The sequence below is a fragment of the Anas acuta genome, chromosome 22 (genome assembly GCF_963932015.1).
Source record: "Anas acuta chromosome 22, bAnaAcu1.1, whole genome shotgun sequence".
In the NCBI taxonomy this organism is placed as follows: domain Eukaryota; kingdom Metazoa; phylum Chordata; class Aves; order Anseriformes; family Anatidae; genus Anas; species Anas acuta.
In genome coordinates, this window is record NC_089000.1 from 6,596,166 (window position 1) to 6,607,274 (window position 11,109).

General features: G+C 61.8%; 2 protein-coding genes across 2 annotated transcripts; both read right to left on the minus strand.

Annotated features, from left to right (window-relative positions):
- Window positions 1-290: 290 nt before the first annotated feature.
- ZBTB48 (zinc finger and BTB domain containing 48) lies at window positions 291-6,085 on the minus strand. The gene is given in 10 exon segments (XM_068658429.1): window positions 291-1,158; window positions 1,443-1,531; window positions 1,650-1,814; window positions 2,247-2,383; window positions 2,977-3,131; window positions 3,609-3,695; window positions 4,061-4,153; window positions 4,575-4,686; window positions 5,296-5,813; window positions 5,815-6,085. Coding segments are annotated over 10 exon segments (1,875 nt in total). The 5' UTR covers window positions 6,037-6,085; the 3' UTR covers window positions 291-861.
- TAS1R1 (taste 1 receptor member 1) lies at window positions 6,072-11,086 on the minus strand. Its single transcript, XM_068658450.1, has 6 exons — window positions 10,880-11,086; window positions 10,434-10,740; window positions 9,267-10,055; window positions 8,492-8,704; window positions 7,987-8,107; window positions 6,072-7,081 (listed from the first exon to the last, which is right to left on the minus strand). The coding sequence occupies exons 1-6, from the start codon at window positions 11,038-11,040 to the stop codon at window positions 6,153-6,155; spliced, it is 2,520 nt and encodes an 839-aa protein (XP_068514551.1). The 5' UTR covers window positions 11,041-11,086; the 3' UTR covers window positions 6,072-6,152.
- Window positions 11,087-11,109: the final 23 nt, after the last annotated feature.

The window sequence follows — 11,109 nt, forward strand, 5'->3', positions numbered from 1 at the left end:
TGCCTGCTTGGTGAGTAGAAAAGGGAAAGGGGACTGAGGGTGGGTGGGACGTGAATCCTGATGTGTGCTCTGTTTCAGGTGTAATATGCCACTGCCACCCCGCAGGAATGCTGGGGAAATGGTTTTCAATGTGACAGCAACCCTGGATTAAGTTATTTCAGAAAATTATTACTTACAAGTATAAATCCCCACATCTAAAAGCAGGAGCTTAGAGAATCACCCACTTCCTTGAGGTAATCCTACTGTTTCAAGCTCAGTAGCAGCTAAATTAGTTCAGTGGTGAGGAGATACAAGGCCACACCACGCCTTTAACGTAGTAAAGTAACGGTAATAAGTAGCAGAAGCTTGACAGAACCCAGTGGAAATAAGGCACAAATTTAATTGAGGACACGGTCCTTGCAGCACACATTTAAGGAAAGGGGCAGTCAGACACTCTTCCGGAAGGTAAACTTTAATCACGAGCATTCAGACTCAAAGGTAGAACTAATGGAGCAAGGTAAGAGCTAGCGCTGTAGAAACGGGAGGTGAGGCAGCTATCCCTTCTGGTCACGAATGAGAGCTCATTAAAAAGCAATTCACAGTACTACACATACGGAGTTGTCAATCACATCCCATCCCATACAATGTATGTACATTTAAGTAGTCATTCTGAGTAGCTTCATATTTCCTAGTTTGATACCCGATTATCGCTTCATTAGGAACTTTCCCTGCAACCCGGGGGTAGGATCTTTAAACAGGAGGAGGGAGAGAGGCTGGGCGTACGACTTCAAGCCCCTGGAGGCTGAGAAGAACAAGCGTAGCAGAGCGTCACTCCAGCCTAACGCTTTCTTGTGTTTGGTAGGAAGGCTGCGTGCAGCCGCCCTACGTTTCACAGCCATCAGGAATTGCTGCTGTTATTATCAGCGACTGCTCTATCACGTCTGCCGCAGGGAAGTTCTCGTTGGAACAGAGTCTCTGCACAGGGATCTCCTCGGGCAGGGAGCCGTGGGCCAGGGACTCCACGATGACCTCGGCTGAGCCCACCTCCAGCTCCTGGGGCGGCTGCAGGGCCACCACCACGGCCTTCTCGTCCTCGATGATCAGATTTCGCAGCTTCCTCTGCCGGGGGTTGTAGTTCTCCACGCGGTCGTGAATCTCCATGTGGCGCCTCAAGTGAGCCTGTGAAACAGAAAGGACGGAGCTGCTGAGGGCCAGCAGGGTGCTGTGCTTCTCAGGGGGAAGGGGCACAGCAAAACCCTCCTGCCCCGTGGGCCTGCCCTTGCTCAAGCACCGCACCCTCCTGTGCTGCCAGCACTGCCCGAAGCCCCAAGCACTCGGCTCTCCCTCAGGCTGGGCTGCACGCTTCCCAAAAAAGCCTCACTACAAAGTGGGAACCTGACGGGTGTGCCCCGATCAGGCACGCAGCCTGTCACAGATGTCCCCAGAACCAGGCCGTGTCCCACCTGCCGCGTGAACTTGTAGCCGCACTCGGTGCACTCGAACTTCCTCACTCCCTTGTGCCTGCGGACGTGGACACGCAGCTGCTCCACCGCTGGGAAGAGAAAGAGGCAGCAGCTCAGGGCGGCCCTGCCGGCAGCACGTGCCAGCAGAGCAGCTGCAGGCGCGGCCCGTGCCAGACGTGCCAAGGCACAGCTGGGAGCACGAGGTACCTTTGAAGGTTTTCCCACAGATCTGGCAGAAGTGGGGCCTCCCCTCCTGGTGCCGGCTGGCGATGTGCCTCAGGAGGGGCCCCTTCTCCGTGAACCTCTGGTCGCAGAACTCACAGCTAAAGGGGCGCTCCCCTGTGTGGGTCCGGTTGTGCTTGTCCAGGCTCGCTGCCGTGAGCAGGGGAAGAGAGAGCTGGAGGTCAGCAGTCCGCTGGGAGTCCCCGTCCGGGCACAGACGCAGGCTACGCTGTGGTGAGACCACGTATGCTCTGTGCCAGGCTAGTTATGAATGCTTAAAAGGGGCGTGAGCAGCAGTTTGCTAGCCTAAGCTAACCATTACTGTGGGAAATTCACCACTGTCCTCCCCTCTTTGTGCTGTGGGAGTAGGGAAAATACAGGGAATGCTCCTTCCTGAAGCATTATCCCATGCGTGAGAGCATGCTTTGTTCTGGAGGGGAAGCAGAGGTTTCTCAGCACAGCTGCTTCCAGAAGTCCCAGATACCTGCAGGAGCGTGGTGCTCAGCACTGCAAACCCCGAGGCGGCTGCTGTGAGGCAGGGCTGGGGCGGCGGGGCCGCGGTGCTGCGTGCCCAGCGGGTACCTTGTGTCCTGAAGGTCTTGCCGCAGAGGTGGCACTGGAAGGGCTTCTCGCCGGTGTGCGTGCGCAGGTGCATGTTGAGGTTGGCTTTCTGCGTGAAGGCGTGGTGGCAGAACTCACAAACGTAGGGGCGCTCGTTCCTGCGGGCAGGGGACACGCAGCTGAGCCCCCCCAAGGCAGGTCCCGGATAGAGAACGGTCACCTTGACCTCTGCCTTTGGTCCCTGATGCTAGCTGCCACACCTCTCTCAAAGCACTGTAATTGAATCCTACCTCAGCCCATCTCAAACTAAACTATTTCGGAGGCCCACAAATTCTCTCCTGCAAGCACAGGCTCCTGAAGCGCCGAGCCGGTGCCTCCTGCTCCTCAGGCATCAGAAGCAGCCCAGGGAACAACACCAAGGGCAAGCGTGGAGCGCAGCTGCTGATGCGTGCTCGTCCTTCTGAGAACAGGAACGAGCCAGGCAGCAGGGCAGCTGATGAGCTTCGGTCATCACCTCAATTACTACAGTCACACACTCGGAGGAAGTACAGACAGTATGGACTTCTTTTGGAAGAAAGCAGAACTAAAGGTTGGTCCCTTACCAGATTTCTTGCTTCCAGGAAAGCTGGAGGGTGGCAAGCACCACTAACACACCTTGCAGGCACTGTGGGAGCTCCCCAGCACCCACCCAGCTGGGGCTCGGGGCAGGAGTTCAGTGGTGGCACGCAGGAAGAAATGGGTTGTGTCATACCTGTGCTTGGCCTTGATGTGCATCTGCAAGCCGTTGCGACTTGAGGCTCTGTGTCCGCACTCCTCGCAGACAAACAGCTTCTCTCCCCGGTGCTTGAACGCCTCGTGCAAACGCAGCTCTGTCCGAGACAGAAAGCACTTGGAGCAAGTCGAACACTGCAAGTCCACAGGAGAGCGCAGGGTTAGGCAGCTCGCCCACAGCTCTGCACCCCGACCAGCCCCGCACCCCTCGCAGCACCACGCGGGCCGTGCACGACTCATCCCACTGCATCGGGACCCTCCCTGCAGCCATCTGGTGCAGCAGCCCCAGCTCTGAGATGCTGAATGGGATGAGACAGCCTGCCTGAACTGAAACACCCGTCAGTACTTGGGTCTGTCAGCCAGAAAGCCACGAGGGTTGCTCCTTTATCGGCCCCCACCCCAAAAAAAAAAAAAAAAAAAAAAAAAAAAAAAAAAAAGAACAAAAACCATTTCCACTTCATAACTCCCTGCCTCGCTCAGCAGAGCCGGAGCACGCAATGGGCACCGTTCTCTAACCTGTGCCTGAGTGCCGGGGGATTCCCTCACAACCCCTACAGCACTCCTCCTGCAGAGGAGGCACCAAGGAGCACCGCCTCCACTCGCTCCCCTTACCGCGTGGGGCTTCGGGGCGCCGTGCAGCTTTATCATGTGGCTCTGCAGGTCCTTCTTCTGCATGAACTGCTGCGCACAGGAGGAGCACTGCGGGACAAGAGCAGAGTTAGCTTCCAGACACCTCCTGAGCGGTGACTGTGGGGTGCTGGGTTGTGCTACAGCACACGGATCTGCGGGTAAGAGAGGGGAACAGCCCTGCTGCTGCTGGAGCCGACTGACAGCCGACAGGGAAGGGACCCGGCGATCAGCCCAGGGACGAGGGGAAAGGCAGGCGCTGGGGAGAAAAACCATCCCCGTGCAGAGCCACAGCCCCCAGTGCAGCACCTGCCGGCAGGGCCAGGCTGCCCAGAATAGAAAGGCATCCTGCTCCTGCTCCTGCTCCTGCTCCGGCTCCCCGCTGCGCCAGGCTGCAGCAGCCATTCAAAGGAATGCCAGAGGCAGGCGCTGCTGACCTTATAGGGCATCTCCCCGGTGTGCGACACCATGTGCAGCCGCAGCTCCATCCGCCTCTTGAATACCTCTTGGCAGACCGAGCACGTGAAAACCTGCAAGGGACAGGGAAAGCATCAGCTTCGGCACAGGCCAGGAAAGAATGAGGCTGAGGCAGACACAAAGCCAGCAGCCAGCACAGCCACTCAGACCCACGGCTGCCATCGCGGCGCTGGGCCTCGGTTAACCTGCCCCACGGGAACACAGCGATTCTCCAGTGCAAAGAGGATTCCCACATGCTTGAAAAAAAATGCAAGAGCCACTAAAATACCAGGCTGTGGGGAACCAGCGTACCACGAACAGAAGCCGCTGCCACCCTCACCCAGAGTGGGCTTTCGTGATGCTCTGGGGACAGCACAGCAGCAGCAGGATCAGGTTTTGTTCAGCAGCTGAGGGATTTGGGCTGCAGCTGGACAAATTCTGCTTCTGCCACCGCCCGCCCTCCAAGCGACCGGCGCGACTCAGGGCCATCCATACCTGCTCGGATCGGTTCATGCAGTTCCTGGCTTCGTGCTCCAGGAGATTTTCTTTTCTAAAATAACATTTCCCACACTTGGAGCACTCAAAGGGCTTCTCTCCAGTGTGCTTCCTGGGGACACACAAGCAGAGAGCCCCCGTTACTGCCGGCCTGACAGCTCAGCTCCGCTGCCCTGGCCTGGGTGAGGAAGGGGCTGCACGAGATCCAGCCACGCGTGCGGGTCTGGGGGCTCCGGCGTTTGTGCTCAGCAAGAAATGCACTTGCTGCCTGCACTGCCAGCCCCACCAGCTGCCTGTTTCGGTGTCTGAAGCAGCTCCCCGAGGAGCTCTGCTCACTCAGAAGCAGCTTGTGCACGGGGAGGGCTGAACGAAGCTCTCACAGCCTCCCGCAGCGCCAGCACCCCCACAGCCACCCCCAGGGGCTGGAGAGCACCCTCGGGAAGCCTCCTGTCCCCCCTCCTGCTGACCCTGCAGCACCCAAAGGTGCTCACCCCGACGCTCTCTGCCCTGCTGACAGCCGATGGTCGGGCTCCATCCCAAAGCTGCAGGACTCGTGGGGACCCCTAGAGCTGAGACCCCGGGGCTCAGCCGGGTCTCCCCACCCCTCATCGAGCTCAGCGCACCCCGGGGCGATGCCCACGGGCCGGGCAGTGCCGGTGCCCCCCCGATACCCCCCCCCCAGGTCCCCCTCCCCATTATGAAGCAGAGCCGTGTGGGTCACCTGTTGTGCACCTTCAGGTAGTATTTGCTCAGGAAGGTTTTGTGGCACGTCGGGCACTCCGCCGCTGCCGCCGCGCCCTTCCCGCTCCCCACCGCCCCCTCGGGGGGCTTCCTCCTGCCCCTCGCCCCCTTCCTGCCCCCGGGGGGCTCCTCCCCGCCGCCCCCCGCCCCCACTACCGGAGGAGGGGGGGGGACAGCGGGGGTGGAGGGGGCAGCAGGGGGGGTATCAGGGGGGGCAGCGGAGGGCACGGAGCTTTCCGTAGCCGCCCCGCAAGGCTCGGGGGGCTCCGCTGAGGGCTGGGGGGGGGCGTTGGGAGCGCGGCGGGGCCGGTGCCGTGAGGCGGCGGCGGGGGGGGGGCGGAAGGCCCGGCACAGAGCCACGGCCTCGGGCACGCCCAGCTGCTCGGCCGCCGCCAGCAGGCGGGCCCGGTTGTGCGCCGTGAGCGCCAGGCGGCCGGTGTAGAAGAAATCCAGCAGCAGCTGGAACGTGTCCGCCAGGCCCTCGGGCAGCGGCACCGGGCTCCCCACCGGTCCCCCCCCCCCCTCCGCCTCCTCCGCCTCCACCGCCCACGCCGCGGAAGAAGCGCGAGCAGCTGGCGAGCACCGGCCAGTGCGCGCGGAACTGGCGGCCGCCCACCCCCAGCGTGGCGTCGCAGAACTGCCCCGCGGCGCGCTGCCGGTTCAGCTCCCGCAGCACCCGCACGCTGTGCGCCGCCACCGCCGCTGCTGCTGCTCCCGCCATGGCCGCGCCGCTACCGGGACCCGCGCGGCGCCGGGCTCGGGGGCGGGGCCAGGCTCAGAGGGGGCGTGGCTTAGGGGGTGAGGGGGCGTGGCCAGGCTCAGGGGGCGTGGCTCGGTTCAGGGGGCGGGGCCTCTCCGCGCGTAGCCGCCGATGGCGCCTCGGAAGTGCGCGGCCGTGTTTAGCTGCGGGCGCAGCAGCAGCGCGAGCCCGCGCGGCACGAAGTAGCCGGCCAGAGGCGGCGCCAGCGTGCACAGCGCGCCCAGCACGGCCGCCAGCGCCGCCTCCCGGCCGCGGAACGCGCCCCGCGTGCACAGCGCGGCCGCGGCGCACGCCAGGTGCAGCAGCAGCCCGCACGTCAGGCAGCGCGCCTCGCGGTACGCGGCGGGCAGGTCCTTGCCCGCGTAGCTCAGCGCGAAGCAGCCGCCGCTCAGCGCCACGTTCAGCGCCTCCGCCGCCGCCTCCGCCCCGCTGCCTCCGCCGCACTCCAGCACCAGCAGCTCCGCGGCCACGTCGCGGCGCCGCAGCGGCCCGGGAGGGGCGGAGAGCAGCGCGGCCAGGCACAGCGCCGCCTGCCCCGCGGCCCCCGCCGCCACCAGCAGCAGCGGGGTGCGGCGCCTCAGGCAGGCCCGGCGGAGCCTCGGGCAGCGGCCGCGCAGCTTGAAGATGGCGACGAGCTGCAGGCAGCGGGCGGCCACGCTGCTGAGGAAGACGGCGAAGCCCACGGCGAACAAGGGGAGGCGCAGCAGGCAGCAGGGCCGCGAGGGAGCCCCGAAGTAGCAGAGGAGGCTGCCGCAGGCGCAGCCCAGCGAGCCCAGCATGAGGAAGCAGAGCCGGCCGCCCGCTGCCCGCACCAGGGGTGTGGAGGCGTGGAGGGCGAAGAGCAGCGAGAGGGCGGCCAGCAGCAGCAGGAGCAGCGCGATGGGGGCCAGCAGGGCCCAGGAGAGGGGCTCGGCCCACGACAGGAACTGCAGGGTGCGGTTGAAGCACAGCTCGCTGCGCGCCGGGGACCACTCGTCCGCCCCGCAGGCCTGGCAGGTGTAAGGGTCTGAGGGAGAGAGGTGTGGATGGTGCTCAGCAGAGCCCCGGTGAGTGAGATGCCCCAGGGGAGCTGCCCCTTGCTCTGCTCCTGCTCCTTCCCCTCGCTTCTGAGCCCTCAGGAGCAGTGAGGGCCCTTTGCGCTTTTCCCAGAAGCTCCCCCAAAGGAGTGCCCAAAAGTCCCCTCCCAGGTGGGACAAGGCACAGGGGAGCGTGGGCTGTGGGATGGGAAGGGGCTGGGGCACACAGCAGTGAGGGAGGGGGCTGCAGCAGCTCCTGCAGGCCTGGCCACAGCACAAGGAACACACCTCGGTGTCTTGAGGGGTTCCCTGCTCCCAGTTAGTCAGAGCTGGCCATTTCTGCCACCCACAGTGCAGGTGCAGAGTAAGGCCACCCAGGGACCAGGAGCATGTGGTGGCAAGGGGCTTATCCTGGTGGCTAAGTCATTTCCATATGCCCTGAGGGCACCGGAGCTGCTGGTGACCACACCGGTGCAACCCAGGGCACAAAGGTGGCACTGGGCTCCATTTCCCTCCTGGAGGATGCGGTGCAGGGACCAGCTGCCACGCCAGGTGTCTCCTGTCCCCTTTCCGCAAAGGAAGGGGCTCTGCTGGCACCAGGTATTTGACTGTGCTGGGCAAGCCCGGAAAGCACGGGGCTGAGAGCAGGGTGTAGGCTTTGCATACCCACAAGTAAGCAAAGAGGGAAGTCAGGCTGACCGCATTCAGGTGAGCCCAGAGGTTTTTACTGGTCACGAGGAGGAAAAGAGACTGAGAGAAAAGAGGGGGAAAAGAATATGAGAGAAAAGAGGTAGCTGCTGGGGCTAGGAGAGGGGTAAGACAGCAGCAAGGAGCTGATGCGATGAGGAGGAAGGGTGTGGGAAGGGGAGGCAGGAGCTGCCCAGAGTTTACTGACCCGTTCTGTTCAGGAAGGTCCCTGCTGGACAGGCCACGCAGCTGAAGCAACACCTGTGGCGGTTCTGCTGCAGCCTCTTCTCCCCAGCAGCACAGGGCTGGGAGCACATGGAGATGGGGGCCTGCAGGGAGCACAGCAGCCATCAGGCAGCTGGAGGCAGCGAGAACAGGGCAGGAGGGAGGACAGACTGCAGCCCGGGATGGGCAGTTTGCTGCTGTCCTTTAGATAGACCACGGGCAGCAGCTAAGAGCTTGCCGTGCTGTCCTTCTTCCAGAGATAGGGGGAAAATTGGGATGTTTGGAGGTAAAAGTTGAAGTTGGGAGCCTTTTAGCACATACCCTGCTTAGGAGGATGAAAGGCATTACTAAGAATGCAAATCACCCCCTGTACCCTCCCCACATACTGCCTCCATCTGCCCTGTAATGGGAAAATACCCGGGAAGTAGTGTCGGGATGTAATGAGCTTGCCAGTACACAATAAACAAGACGTGGATGCAGAACAGTACCTGGTGATCTTTTGTGTGCCACAGGATTTTGCTGCGGTTAAGGAGCAGCCTGTTGGGGTTCACAGTGAAAGTTCCAACCACATCAAAAGCCCAGCTCAGGCCTCTCCAGTTCCACATGATGATGTTGTAACCTTTATAAATGTTCCCATTGGCATCAAAACAGATCTGGCTGTTGTGCAGGCTGAAGTTTACCTGCTTGATTTTCTGTAGGAGCTGTAAAACGAGAGTAAGAGCAGAGTGGATCCTGCTGACGAGATTCCCACTGAGGAGAGCCTTGTCACCAGAGCGATGTACTGGAGGCCAGCTGCTCCGCTCTGCCTCCTCTCAAATTCCCCAACAACCAGCACGTCTCCAGTGGCAGGCAGCCTCTTCCAGGTTTTTTAAAGGGGCTAGTGGCTGAGAAACAGAAACGATCTAAAGCACAGGTCTGCATTCAGGCTGCTTTGCCTGTCACAAGCAGCTGAAGCCCACAGGGCAGCAACTGTGCAGTGACCAGAGAGAGGGAAGGCTGAGAGCAGCCTCACAGAGCTAGAGGCATCAGTGAAGGGAGAGCCTTTGTGAGAGGATCTGTGCCTATCCCTTGTGGCCAGAGACAAGAGACTTAGAACCACGAGCAGGGCAGGGGACTCGAGAGTCCTGAGTGCTGTCCTAGTGCCTGAGCTGCCAGAACAGCCCTGCTTGGAGATGAGCCTCCCAGACTGATGGAAAACCCCTGAGCACAGGGGGAAAATCCACACTGCAGAGGGAAGAAGATCCTTCTTCACCTTGCTCTTACCTGCCAGGGATAGACTCGATCTTTGCTGCACACCCCTGAGGCACAGCCCAGCAGGTCGTGGAGACCGTGGGCCACGGCGTACACGGCTGAGTACACGTTGTTAGAGGCCTGAGTGTCGTATATGTTGGGGGCAGCGGCGAGCAGGTGGCATCCTGGGCACTGCTGGGTGCAGTTCGGCCAGGTACTCTCGCTGCTGCTACTTCTGTTCTCCCCACTTGCCCCCGTGCTGCCAACACTTTCAGACACAGCACGTTCCTCTGCGTATTTCCAAGACTCGAGGTGTTCCAGCATCGTAGACTCTGCCTGCTCAACTGACATCCCAATCACAGAGCCGATATTTTGGATGCCAGGCAGTTGCCAGATGTTTTGGGCCAAAGACCAGTCTTCAGAGGCCACCCACACCATGCCCGTGATGTTGTTCTGCACCACCACCTCAAAGAAAGGCCGGGCGCTGTTTACGTTGGAGAAGACAACGGTGACATTGACCCTGATGTCCGTGAGGATTCTGACCAGCCTTTGGAGCTCCGGGCTGCTGGCCTCCTTGTTTGTGGGGATGATGCCTCGGTAGGCAACACACACACCACTTGCGACCAGCAGCTCATAGAGGGCATCTAACCCATCCCTGCCGTACGCGTTGTCACTTCCCAGCAGGGCAACCCAACTCCACTCAAAGCTTTGCAGCAGCAGCGCGATGGCTTTCACTTGCTGCCCATCGCTGGGGATGGTGCGCAGGAAGGAGGGGTACAACCGCTTCAGGCTCAGCGTCTCCAGGGAGGCTTCGTAGCTGATCTGCAAAGGAAGCCAGGAGAAGGGTTGCCCTCCCCAGGCAGTGACACACAAGGAGGATCTGCTGCTGTGGTAAGGGGAAGCTCCACGAGCAACGGGTGTTTTGAAGGGAGTTAGAGCTGGGGAGGCTGAAAAACGTTCTGCCATGCGCTGCCATGAGAGAAACACCAGAGAGCTGGGCATGGTTCCTGCCTGTCAGCTTTGTGCCCAGCTGGACCAAAGCTGCAGCCAGGTTCCAGGGGGGCAGCAGGGCTGTGCTGAGGAACAAACTGAGCTGCCAGCCCCAAGCCCACTCTCCCTCACCCCATCAGCCCCCTGGAGCTCTTTCTTTTGGCTGCCACAGACTTGTTGGGGCTGCTGCTGTGAGGGAGCGGAGCTCACCTCAGGCACAAGGAAGACGCCCAGGATGGCGGCCGTGGTGAGGGCCAGCTGGGTGCTGTCGGGCCCGATGACAGCCACAGCCGTGGGCTCATAGTGCTGGAGGGCGGGCAGCACCCCGACATCCCGCTGCCCCTTCTGGACCAGGGCACGCAGCGTCGCGTAGAGGTTGGCAGACTCGGAGCAGGTGTCGTAGATGTCGTAGCCCAAGGTGACGTTGGGCAGGAGGCTGCTGGAGTTGTTGATCTCCTCCAGGGCGAAACGCATGGTCTGCAGGAGGTGGTAGCCGTGGCTCTTGAAGGAGGCAGCGCTGCGCAAACAACAAAGGAGACAAAACACCTCAGGGGGGAACCTGGAGGGGCTGTGAGCACCCAAAACACTGCACCCACACCCTGCTCGCTGCCACCGCCTGCCCCCGGGACCCCTCTGGAGCCCCCCCGGTCCCTCACTCATCGCAGCCGTCCACGAGCGGGCGGGCAGCAGCCCTCGGTGCGAGCCCGTGCAGCTGGAAGAGGCCGGCCAGGCGGTAGTCGCCATCACGGCTGAAGAAGGAGGCGGCGGTGGCGGCGCTGAGGCAGAGCCCGAGGCACAGCAGCACCGGCTGCCTCATGACGGGGACCGGGGGGGTGGTGGCAACAGCACCGGCACCGGGCGGCGCCTCTTAAAGGCCCGGGGGGGG

Excerpts from the sequence above, each read along its gene's own strand:
- TAS1R1 (XM_068658450.1), bottom strand. The coding sequence starts at position 11,040 with ATGAGGCAGCCGGTGCTGCTGTGCCTCGGGCTCTGCCTCAGCGCCGCC. Across the intron at positions 8,705-9,266 it reads ATCGAGTCTATCCCTGGCAG|CTCCTACAGAAAATCAAGCA; the intron begins GTAAGAGCAAGG and ends CTCGTTTTACAG. Across the intron at positions 8,108-8,491 it reads GGCACACAAAAGATCACCAG|GCCCCCATCTCCATGTGCTC; the intron begins GTACTGTTCTGC and ends TGCTCCCTGCAG.